The sequence below is a fragment of the Salmo salar genome, chromosome 21 (genome assembly GCF_965601325.2).
Source record: "Salmo salar chromosome 21, fSalSal1, whole genome shotgun sequence".
Classification (NCBI taxonomy): domain Eukaryota; kingdom Metazoa; phylum Chordata; class Actinopteri; order Salmoniformes; family Salmonidae; genus Salmo; species Salmo salar.
The window spans coordinates 18,221,212-18,233,937 of record NC_138311.1 but is presented as its reverse complement, the minus strand read 5'-3'; the positions used below and the strand labels follow the sequence as shown (position 1 = coordinate 18,233,937).

The following is a 12,726-nucleotide window of genomic DNA, read 5'->3' as shown; positions in this document are numbered from 1 at the left end:
AGTTTACGTTAAAAAATAAGAAGTAAAAAAAATAGCACCCTTTGTTGCACCACCAGTAATACTGTATAACTCAAGATGGCACAGGCACGGTATGAAAGTATGAAAATCTGGATACCGCCCAGCTCTAACACACACACACACACACACACACACACACACACACACACACACACACACACACACACACACACACACACACACACACACACACACACACATACCACCAGAGGCATCATGCCCATAAGGGCACAAGGGCACGGACCCCCTCAGATTCGTCCAGTTTTTACATTTTTTTAGGTGTTGAATGACTTACTCAACTTTATTTTTAACACCCTAGAGTCAAAATCTAATTAGCATAAAGACATCACGAAAATTATTTATAAAAAGATCTGTCAGCAGTATTTTGCGTAGAGGGCACACTGGCTGGACCAGGCAAAGAGTGCCCCCCCCCCACCACCTCCCCCATTCTCCCTAGTAAGTGGTTCCTTCCAAGGTGCACCACGGAGCAAAGATATACTAGGATGCTAGATAGTCCAGTAGTGGGTGCAGACAGTATTGTCAGTGGAGGACAGAGAGTGTGACACAGCGTTTGATTTGATTTTAGATGCCGGTGATAGGCAGGACTCGCAGGAGGTATGTTTGTCATTTAATCAAGCTATGTAGCCTATTGATTTCTTTATTGATGAATAAATAAATACAAATATGTTTTGTTGTTTCTCTGTAATACTAGCCACCTAGATAGGTTCCGAAATTCCCAACATCATAACTAGCTACCAAGCCATTTCAGGCTACCAATCAAGTTAGAGTAGGTTGTTACCAGGCAGGCTAAAACTCCATCCCACCAAAACAGTAACATTTAAGGCTCTCTATTCACACAGCTCTTACATTAGAAGGGCATTATCATCATTTTCACAATATTATTCCAACCTCATAGTGTGGAAATATATATAAAACACAAAAACAATCTAGTTTTTGACTGCAATGGCCGTTTAACTCTTGGGCTATGATACTATCTACCAGTGTGGGAGTTTTACTAAACTCCTAAGACATAAAAGTTCTTAAAGAATCAACGTGCATCGTTCATTAAAACGACAATTGAACAGGTAAAGAGGTATGCTTAGATAACCTATGCAGATAAATATCATGCTTTTTTTTAAATAGAATTACCCATGATTATAGCTCTATATTGCATGAAAACACTGTTTCAGGTATTTGAAAAATGCTAAATCCACCAACTTCCATCGGAGCAGAGCCCCTCCAGACCACCCAATCTCCATCCTCACGTACATCCCACTAAAAGGAGTGGCTGAGGGGAGTAGTACAAGTAGCTGTGTCTCAGAATAGGCAGAAGCCTGGCGTTTCATTGGACAGACAATCCTCAAGAGACAAGACTGTCAGAGGGTCCCTCCTATAGATACGATCATAAATGCATGGGCATGCACGTAATTGCACACACACAAACACACACAAACACACACACACTCTAAGTTGCAGTATACAGTATGTCTACACAATTTACCACTGCCTTTGATCAAAGGACAGAGAGAAGAAAATAGACTTTCCAAAAGAGAGATGAAGCAATACTTAGCGAGATCATGGGATGATTGAAAAGTTCACTTAATTTAAAGACAATTATGTGTTGCACCGCATGAGGTACTGAGGCGGTGGGCAATCTGCCAGGCTTGCCAGGAATGGCATCATCACCCAGAGAGTAAGTGGACCAACCTCTCCAATAAGGACATAAAACCTGCTCCTAGAGAGTTACACAATGCTCCACCAGCCCAGTAACCAAGAGGATTTGTGAATAATCACACACACACACACACACACACACACACACACACACACACACACCACACACACACACACACACACACACACACACACACACACACACACACACACACACACACACAGTACAGCCCCCGGATCCATTTCCCTCCCCTCCTCCCCCTTCTCTTCTCTGCCTCCACACACACCCACACCTCCCTATTTTATCTCACTCTAACACTTCACAGGCAGGCAGTGAAACAATGAGTCATCAGACTCGGGATGGAGGCCAGCGATCGCAGAAAGTTTGAAGGGTCGTAGATGAGGTTGACGTCATCTCATCTCCTCCTCTACCCACACATCTATGCCCGAAGAGTGATGAGGAGGAGACATGGGAGATAAAGGCTCCTCCCACTGACCTTTGACCCTGACTGAGACAGAAACTGCCTGTAGTCACAGATCTGAGATCAGTCTTCTCGCCCCAAATGCTGACCATAACTATTACGGGGGAAACAAATGCAAAACGGACTTTAGCTAAGCAAGTAGGGCCAACTTCAAGAATCCTAGACATTTCATTCTGGTAGTAGAGGTAAATGTCTCATTTGGTACACTGCTATCTAGAACCTAAAAAGGTTATTTGGCTGTCCCCATAGGAGAACCCTTTGAAGAACCAGGTAAAACCCTTTTGAGTTCCATGTAGAACCCTTTACACAGAGCGTTCTACATGGAACCCAAAAGAGTTCTACCTGGAACCAAAAAGCGTTCTCTTTTGGAACCCTTTTTTTCTAAGAGTGTAAGACTGTAGAGCATGGCGCATGCAACGCCAGGGTTTTTGGTTCAATTCCCACGGGGAACCAGCACGAAAAAGTATGAAAATGTATGCACTCACTACTGTAAGTCCTTTTGGATAAGAGCGTCTGTTAAATGACTCAAATGTCAAATTTAAAGGTAATGATAAAAAGCCAAATGCAATGATTGAGTGTCAAATGTGGGTCCTGATGTAAAACCAGAATTCAACAGTCCTCTTGCTGACTGATTGATTAGCTACAGCTGTTGGGCGCTGCAATTGAATGGTGGAGGGTGTGACCTCCATACAATAGCAAAGCACTTTTGAGTAGAGAAAACCGCTTTATGAATTGTGAATAGATTATTATGCTGATCATTATAATGGGTCATGGGGAGGTTGAGGCTTGTCGCCGGAGGTTCACACTACTCAGTAATCACATGTTTGATTAGTATGCATGAATAGCATGGCAGAGATTGTTTTTATCACGCGGACTGGGAAATGTTCTGGATTGCCTCTGAAAATAGTATAGAAATATAAACTGACTCGGTGACTGAGTTCATCAGGAAGTGCATAGAGGATGTTGTTCCCACTGTGACGATTAGAACTTAACCAAACCAAAAACCATGGATCGATGGCAGCATTTGCGCAAAACTGAAAGTGCGAACCACGACAAGGTGACTGAGACCATGGACATGTACAAACAGACCAGCTATGCTATCCGTATGGCAATCAAAGTGGTAAAACGTTGGTACAGGGACAAAGTGGAGTCACAATTCAACAGCTAAAGACACAAGCATGTGGCAGGGACTCCACAGCCGCTCAGGAGGACTGGGAGCTCCCGCTCTCCGTGTCCGACGTGAGAGTAAGACATTTAAAGTGTTAAACCTCGCAAGGCTTCGCTAGTCTTCAGAGGATGTGTAGACCAGATGGCTGGAGTGTTTACTTGGTATTTAGTATTTGGGTATTTTATTAGGATCCCCATTAACTGTTGCAAAAGCAGCAGCTACTCTTCCTGGGGTCCTCACAAAACATGAGACATGACATAATACAGAACATCAATAGACAAGAACAGCTCAAGGACAGAACTACATACATATTTAAAAAGGCACACGTAGCCTACAGTACATGTCAATACATACACAAACTATCTAGGTCAAATAGGGGAGAGGCATTGTGCCATGAGGTGTTGCTTTATCTGTTTTTTGAAACCAGGTTTGCTGTTAATTTGAGCAATATAAGATGGAGTTCAATCCAATAATGGCTCTCTATAATACTGTACACATTTTTGAATTTGTTCTGGATTTGGGGAAAACTGTGAAAAGAGCCCTGTTCGCATGTCTGGTAGGGTAAGTGTGTGTGTCAGAGCTGTGTGGAAGTTGGCTATACAAACAATTTGGAATTTTAAACGCATTAATGTTTCTAATTAAAAGAAGAAGTGATGCAGTCAGTCTCTCCTCAACTCTTAGCCAAGAGAGGCTGGCATGCATAGTATTTATATTAGCCCTCTGATTACAGAGACGTGTCGTTCTGTTTTGGGCCAGCTGCTGCTTAACTAGGTATTTCCTTGCAGCACTGAACCACACGACTAGACAATAATCAAGATAAGACAAAACTAGAGCCTGCCGGACTTGATTTTTGGAGTGTGGTGTCAATGTGGTGTTTAGGGACATATTCAATCTCTCCCTATCCCAGTCTGTTGTCCCCACTTGCTTCAAGATGTCCATCATTGATCCTGTACCCAAGAAAGTGAAGGTAACTGAACTAAATGACTGTCGCCCCGTAGCACTCACTTCAGTCATCATGAAGTGCTTTGAGAGGATATCAACTCAACCTTACCCGACACCCTAGAAATTTACATTTTAATCATTTAGCAGACGCTCTTATCCAGAGACCATACATATTCATACTTTTTTGTAATAGACCCACTACAATTTGCATATCGCCCCACGGGGGGGGGGGGGGGGGGGGGGGGGGGCACTGGTGGAGAGGTGACAGGAAAATAAAAATGAAATCCCTGAGCGGTTTCCTTCCTCTCCAGCAACTGAGTAAGGAAGGACGGTGTATTGATACACCGTCCCAAGTGTAATTAATAAGCTCAAAGGGATATTCAATATGTGCCTTTTGAATGTTTACCCATCTACCAATAGGTTCCCTTCTTTGCAAGGAATTGGAAAACCTCCATGGTCTTTGTGGTTGAACCTGTGTACGAAGTTCACTGTTCGACTGAGGGACCTTACAGAAAATTGTATGTGTGGGGAACAGAGATGAGGTATTCATTCAAAAATCATGTTACCACTATTATTGCACAAAGAGTGAGTACATGTGACTTATTACCTGATTTATAGTGTATTCAAACCCACTACCAGTCAAATGTTTGGACACACCTACTAATTCCAGGGTCTTTCATTATTTTTACTATTTTCTACATTGTAAAACAATACTGAAGACATCAAAACTATGAAATAACACACATGAAATCATGTAGTAACCAAAAAAGTGATAAACAAATCAAAATATATTTTAGATTTGAGATTCTTCAAAGTAGCCACCCTTTGCCTTGCTGACAGCTTTGTGCACTCTTGCCATTGTCTCAACCAGCTTCATGAGGTAGTCACCTGGAATGCATTTCAATTAACAGGTGTGCCTTGTTAAAAGTTAATTTGTGGAATTTCTTTCCTTCATAATGCGTTTGAGCCAATCAGTTAGTTGTGTTGTGACAAGGTAGGGGTGGTATAAGGAAGATAGCACTATTTGCTAAAAGACCAAGTCCATATTATGGCAAGAACAGCTCAAATAACCAAAGAGAAACGACAGTCCATCATTACTTTAAGACATGAAGGTCAGACAATGCGGAAAATTTCAAGAACTTAAAAAAAAAAAAATCAAGTGCAGTCGCAACATCCATCAAGCGCTATGATGAAACTGGCTCTCATGAGGACCGCCAAAGGAAAGAAAGACCCAGAGTTACCTCTGCTGCAGAGGATAAGTTCATTAGAGTTACCAGTCTCAGAGATTGGCAAATACTGTAACTGCACCTCAGATTGCAGCCCAAAGAAATGCTTCACAGAGTTCAAGTAACAGACAAAGTCAACTATTCAGAGGAGACTGCGTGAATCATCCCATCTGGTTTGCGCTTAGCGGGACCATAGTGGTTAAGAGCGTTGGGCCAGTAACCGTGCAAAATGTGCAAATATTTATAAAAACCTGTTTTTGCAGAATAACGTAGCAAAATGTGGAAAAAGTCAAGGCATCTGAATACTTTCCGAATGCACTGTAGGTGTTCAATTGACTTTTTCCACATTTTGTTATGCTACAGCCTTATTCTAAAAGTGATGAAATTGTTTTTTTCCCCTCATTAATCTACACACAATACCCCATTAGGACAAAGCAAAAACAGATTTTTATACGTTTGCACATTTTGCACGGTTACTGGCCCAACGCTTTTAACCACTATGCTACCTGCAATTACCTGCAGCCATGACCTCACTTTGCTCCCTCTCTCTTTCTCTTCACATCCATGCCTATTCTAGCTAAGCTCCATCCACATATCACGCTCCCTCTATCACACACACGAACACACACCCACACACACAATTCCCCATGCAACCCTGCTCTCAACTTTTGGATGAGGCACGCTCACAGCTGGGTCACCCCATGGTACCTCTATCTGCTCTACTGAATAAGTTGACCAATATCTGTAGTCTGACAGAGAGCTTTCATGACAAACTCATATCACGCACTTGTTCACGCGTCATCACCGACATTAATAGTGGCCAAAGCCATAAAAAGAAGAGCGGTAAGACACGTGTGCTATCTTCCCACACACTAGAGAGAAGAATAAATGTCATGACTAAGAAAGTTAGTAAATGTATGGAACCCCCCCCCCCCACACACACACACACACACACACCTGGAATCTCTGGTATGTGACACCATTAACAAACTAAGTATTTTATCCTCTGAAGCGTATACCAAAGATACTAATGAATGAGTAAAAGGTTAGGGTAGTGACCGCCTTTCATTCATCAAACGGGCACAATTCCCTATAGGTGTGAGTGTGTGTGTGTGTGTGTGCGCGTACGTGTTCCTCCTTCGGGATCCTTTTGACGACTGACCTCCAGGACACTCCCACCCTCATTACCCCCAGAAAAGGTGTGCTGCCTCTGGGAGAGGATTTCCTCTGCACGCTGTCTCATTTATCCATTCCCCTCTTCCACATCCCCATTCATAGATTTTTATTCCAGGCTTACTGTTAAATAGAAAGCATTACAAAATGCACATGCAAAGCTATAATAGCTCTATCTGTTACTGGTAGAACCAACATTTTAAAATCAATACAAACATTAGCGTGTAGCTCCGCTCACACTCCCGCCCTTCCGTACTGTCTGCTACAGTGGGCAGGGAACAGTGTGAGGGTTGTGACAACACCACCGGTGCCAGAGATGCTGCTAACACAGTAAGTGCACTCTGTATTTAACGTTTAACGTTTGGGCGTGCGTATGGCTCTTAAGCCATCACCTCTGTGCCCAACTTGACCGGAGGCACACCTCGTCTTTTACCTCGAATTTCCTGCCTGTTGTGGTCACAGCAAGGTTCAATGAATGATGCCAAACAACAGCTGCGCGTATCTGTCACTTGAACCATTACCGTAGAAGAAATGTTGATGTTCGGTAATAGGTAGCCTAGGCCAGTGTTTCCACACTCCAGTCCTCAAGTACCCTCAACGGCTCATCTTTTTGTTGTAGCCCAGGACAAGCACACCTTGTTCCACTAATCATCAAGGCCTCAATGAGTGGAATCAGGTGAGTTGCGTGCTGGTGTGGGTCCTCGAGATGTTGGGAAACACCAATGACAGGTTAGCTCAGGTGATTTGTGGGCAAGTTGTAGGCTATTCATAAGTTATGAACGTTTAGTCTTGAGTAGCTGAGACTGCAGTGGGGAAAATACTGTGTAATTACTAATACAGACACAATAAGAATGTATAGTCTCTGCAGGGATTTGCCCAGCCTACCACGTGGTTATTTCTAGCACTTTCTCCAGTATGCAGAATCCGATGCTCTGCAGCATCCACCTCCTCGGTTTGGGAGTCAACTGCCTGCCTGCCTCTCCTTATCTTCCCATTGTTCATTTTATCCCCCCCCCCCCCCCCCCCCCCCATACTCTCTCATCTGCTTGAGCTACAATGTTATACCGGTCTTGCTCGCTCCTCAATTAATTATTTACAGTGAGATCCAAAATCCCTCCCTCTTTGGGGCAAGGAATAATCGCGTCAGTCAGCTCCAAATACATCAGCGGGGCTGCAATGGGCGCGGAGCGTTCTAAAAATAGCTCCCCGAAAATCACATCAGCCGGATAGTACCGCAGGGTCGCTCCGCGCGCTCGCTCACTTTTTATGGGCTATAAAAAAGGGGAGGAATGAACAGCCGTTATGTCATCGATTCTACAACACTAAATAACTGTCTGCGGAGAAGACAACAACCACCACCACTTACAAGCCATTCTTTCTTACCACTTGTGTTTAGCCTACTAAATGCACATCGCCCCAGAAATGCACATACATTTGCTGGGACCGAGAGAGAAAGAGAGAGAGAGAGAGAAGGAGAGAGAGAGAGAAGGAGAGCGGTGGGAGCTATAGGCGAACGGTCGGAGCACGGCGGGACCGGTAATTGAATGAATACATGCAGCATGATGCGGTCGTCATCAGCGTGCACACCATTGACGGAAGAGGAAGCGAAATGAAAGTCACAGAACTAAGTAGACCAGACCCAGCTGCTATTGCATTGGTACCTATGGGAGACACACCCAGTTAAATAGACCAGAACTGACCATTTTTTTTCAATGCTAAACGGTCTGAGTGAACCATCTTAATTTATCCACCATCTTTGGCACACACCCTGCGTTGACGGTAATACCCAAAGTCAATGAGCAGCCAGCTGTGCACACATACAACCGCCCATGGCGCCATGCTTTTCAAGGCATAATTGTGTACTGCCTCCTCCCAAGAAGTGGACACACAACAATAGCCTACTAGAAATGATAAGCTATAGGATATACAGGCCTACACCTCATTGAAAGTATTGTGTCACAGATAAGGGAGAGGGGTAATGTGTTGGTCACTAGCCAAATCAGTACCTCTGCACAAGTGTTACAGCGTTATATCCATTCAATAAGCACACAACATATACAAACCAGACTGAGTTAGGTTTGAATACAGGCAGCGTCTAAAATGGTAAACTCGGATAAGATGACTGATTGAAAAGCACCCGTGTGAACCGACAACATGACAGTCTGTTAGTCTGGTAGGTTCTATTCTATTGGCTACTCAATACCACACAAAACACTATACTCTATTCCATAAAAACAATGCGTTTGTACGTCAACATTTCACCACCATTGTTGGTAAATTGATATACTGTAGCCTATAGCCACTAGCCAGCATGTACATTTGGCCCTTGTAACATTTGGCCCTTGTTCCCTTGTAATAAAACCGTAGATTTGGCGGTTTTATTCTCGGTCCATTTGAGAAACATAACTGTGGAGAACTAGACACACACACACACACACACACACACACACACACACACACACACACACACACACACACACACACACACACACACACACACACACACACACACACACACACACACACACACACACACACACACACACACACAACTCACCTTGCATATCTGAAAGTTTTCCGAGACTAGCGTCTCCTGGACGTGGATATCCTGGGGAGTGGGCGCATGAGCGGTCGGGGTACCAGCTGCACTGCCGCACGACGGGGACGCGACACCCCCCGGGGAGGAGGATGACAGGCCGTCCAGTACCTTTCGAAACTTCTTCATCTTGCTTTATTTTAGCGAGAAAAACTTCTATTTCTATATATTCTATCAACCTATCAAGAGTTGTCTCCGTTTCAAACGCTAAGATGACGCGAGAGTCTGTTTGATGTAGGAACCCCTGAGGGTTGGCAGGCGTCGCTTCCTGCAGCCTTTCTCTCGCCCTCTCGCTCCCTCTTCTTTTTAAGTGCAATTGAAAAAGTCGTGGAGGGACCTCATTGTGCACTTAGGCTTCTGTCCACAAAACTGTTTATCTTGGTTTGAGGAGGATACTTAGGTAAAAGAGAATCGCCAATTGCAAATGGATGTATATTGCGCATCAAAAGAGCATGCCCCAGCAAAGATTTAAACTAAGAAACGTCATGTTTCTTTAACCTGCATCACTATTAAGCATGAAGGCAAAACACAAACTACAATAGAATAACCTAATCAACCACTGCAGCAGTTATGAGAGACTAACTAGATAGATAGATAGATAACAAGCTAAAGTTCAAAGACTTACCAATGCACTACCTAAACAATGCTTCAAAATAAATCGCACTTTTTGACTGGATGGAGAGTGAAGCAGGTCTTTGCAGAGAGACAATGCAGCTAAATGCAGCTCGCTTCCACTCGCTGGTATTACAACTAGAAATTAAAGTAAACCCTTGCACGAACTGAGGAGAGGAACAGGTAAACGAGAATGGAATCAGTCAAATTAAGTTTAAAACCGAATTGTCGCGGTTCCAGCGTTTGTATGCAGCCCTCTCCCCTTGAGCTGATTCTCTGCAGTCTAGCGCGAGTTGCTGTCCATGGTACTGAAAGACTCCACTCGGGCACCGCCTCTCTCTTCGTTCCTCTCCCCGCCCTTTCTCGGTAGCGATTGGATTACGGTTTCCAGCCAATACCTACTGAATAGGCAGTATTGTGAATAAAAGCAACGGGGAAATAATCAACTTTGCCTGGCTTGTGGAACAGCACCATCTGTGAAACGTGCGTTTGTGTGAACATAGGACTGCTTATTCACAATCTATTCATGACGCTTCCACACGTGACAAACTGAACTTGACTCCTTGTAAATGTGGATGGGGATAACGCTAAGGTGTAGGCCCAAGGTTGCTGCTTGGTTAGTTAGAACCTTCCCCAGCTGTTTGCATTTGACAGCTGTGCAATTTGTCAATGTCATGTGCGGGAACAAAAGTGAACCGCCAAAAACCAATCACTGGGAACAATCAATAATTTAATTAAACATGGGTAAACCAGACCGTTAAACTAGTCAAGGCGCATGTGCATCATTCACACCTCCTTATAAAGGTTAAAACAGATTCACGGATATGTGGCGCCGCGGTATATATATATATATACGTACACTATAAGCAGCAGATTGGTATAAAATCGGCCCCACTGAGACGCTGAATTGAATTGCAAGCGCTTACATCACCAGGCAGCCTCTCTCCAAGTTTTGGTTAATGTCTCAGTAGTATAAACATTTCAGCATAAGTATAATACAGGAAGACACAATTTATATCCAATATTTACACGTATTTTGAGGAGGGGAGATTGGGGGGCAATTATTTAAATTGTGCAGTATTTAGTAATCATAATACGAGTCTGGTAGCAGCAGTTATGATGTCTGTGTAGCGTGTGTGAGTGAGTGAGTGAGTGAGTGAGTGCATGTGTTCTAAGGTGCAGAGAATCAGAGCAGATGGTCAGTCCAGTTCAAGTGTTCAGCATTCTGATGGCTTTTAGGTAGACACTGTCATGCTCCGATACAGTCTGCACAACAGGAAGCTCGTGGCTGGGGTGTGTGGGGTCCTTGATGATTGCTCCCGAGTGGTCTAAGGCACTGCATCTCAGTGCTAGAGTCATCACTACAGACCCTGGTTCGATCCCGGGTGTGATCAGGAGTCCCATATGGCGGCGCACAATTGGCCCAGCGTTGTTGGGGTAAGGGAAGGGTTTGGCCGGGGTAGGCCGTCATTGTCCAATAAGAATTTGTTCTCAACTGACTTGCCTAGTTAAATAAAGGTTAAATTAAAAAAATGATGCTTTAGTCCTTCCTCAGGCACTGTTTTGAGTAGATGTCCTGGATGGGTGGAAGCACGGCCCCAGTAATGTACTGGGCCGTCTTCACCACCCACTGGAGGGCCTTGTGGTCTTAGACGGAGCAATTCCCATACCAGGCCATGATTCAACCTGGCAGGACACTCTTGATGGTGCAGCTGTAGTGTTTGGAGAGGACCCAGGGTTGCATGCCGAAGATCTTCAGCCGTCTTGGGAAGTAGAGACGCTGTTGCGCCCTCTTGCCAAGAGTGGTGGTTCATGTCAAGTTCTCAGTTATGTGGAGGCAGAGGAACTTAGAACTGCTGACTCTCTCTACTGCAGACAGTTGATGTGGATCGGGGCATGTTCCCTCCTCTGCTTCCTGAAGTCAACAATCAACTCCTTTCTTTTGCTGACGTTGAGACACGAGATTGTTGTCCTGGCACCACAATGTCAGCTCACTTACTTCCTTCCTGCAGGCTGACTCGTCGTTGTTAGTTATCAGGCCTTTCAGGGTGGCCCTGTGTTAAGAGTCAGTGTGGAGGAGGTGTTGTTGCCAATCCTCACAGCCTATGGTGTGCCCTTTAGGAAGTCCAGGATCCAGTTGCAGAAGGTGGTGTCCAGACCTTGGGCAAAAATTATTTTGAATGCTGAAATGTAGTCAATTAACAGCATTCTCACATACAGCGATTTGGGAAGTATTCAGACCCCTTGACACTTTCCACATTTTGTTACGTTACAGCCATATTCTAAAATTGATTTTTTTTATCCTCATCAATCTACACACAATACCCTATGATGACAAAGTGAAAACATGTTTTTAGAAATCTTTGCACATTTATATATTAAAAAAAAGATATTTTTAAATAGCTTATTTACACATGTATTCAGACTCCTTGCTATGAGACTCGAAATTGCGCTCAGGTGCATCCTGTTTCCATTGATAATCCTTGAGATGTTTGTACAATTTGATTGGAGCCCAGCAAAAAGGCACACACCTGTCTATATAAGGTCCCACAGTTGACAGTGCATGTCAGAGCAAAAACCAAGCCATGAGGTTGAAGGAATTGTTTGTAGCGCTCCGAGACAGGATTGTGTTGTGACACAAAATCTGGAGAAGGGTACCAAAACATTTCTGAAGCATTGAAGGTCCTCAAGAACAAAGTGTCCTTCATCATTCTTAATTGGAGGAAGTTTGGAACCACCAAGACTCTTCCTATAGCTAGCTGCCTGGCCAAACTGAGCAATCGGGAGAGAAGGGCCTTGGTCAAGGAGGTGACCACGAACCCGATGGTCACTCTG

General features: G+C 44.1%; 1 protein-coding gene across 4 annotated transcripts in view; it reads right to left on the bottom strand.

The window, feature by feature from the left end:
• stxbp5l (syntaxin binding protein 5L) overlaps positions 1-10,210 on the bottom strand; it is a 234,287-nt gene extending 224,077 nt beyond the window's left edge. For all 4 annotated transcript variants that reach the window (XM_045704491.2, XM_014164005.3, XM_082967014.1 and 1 more), the window contains exon 1: positions 9,241-10,210. In XM_045704491.2, the coding sequence (XP_045560447.1) occupies positions 9,241-9,408 (168 nt within the window). In that variant the 5' untranslated portion in view covers positions 9,409-10,210. The remainder of the gene's footprint in view (positions 1-9,240) is intronic.
• Between the last annotated feature and the right edge of the window lie 2,516 nt (positions 10,211-12,726).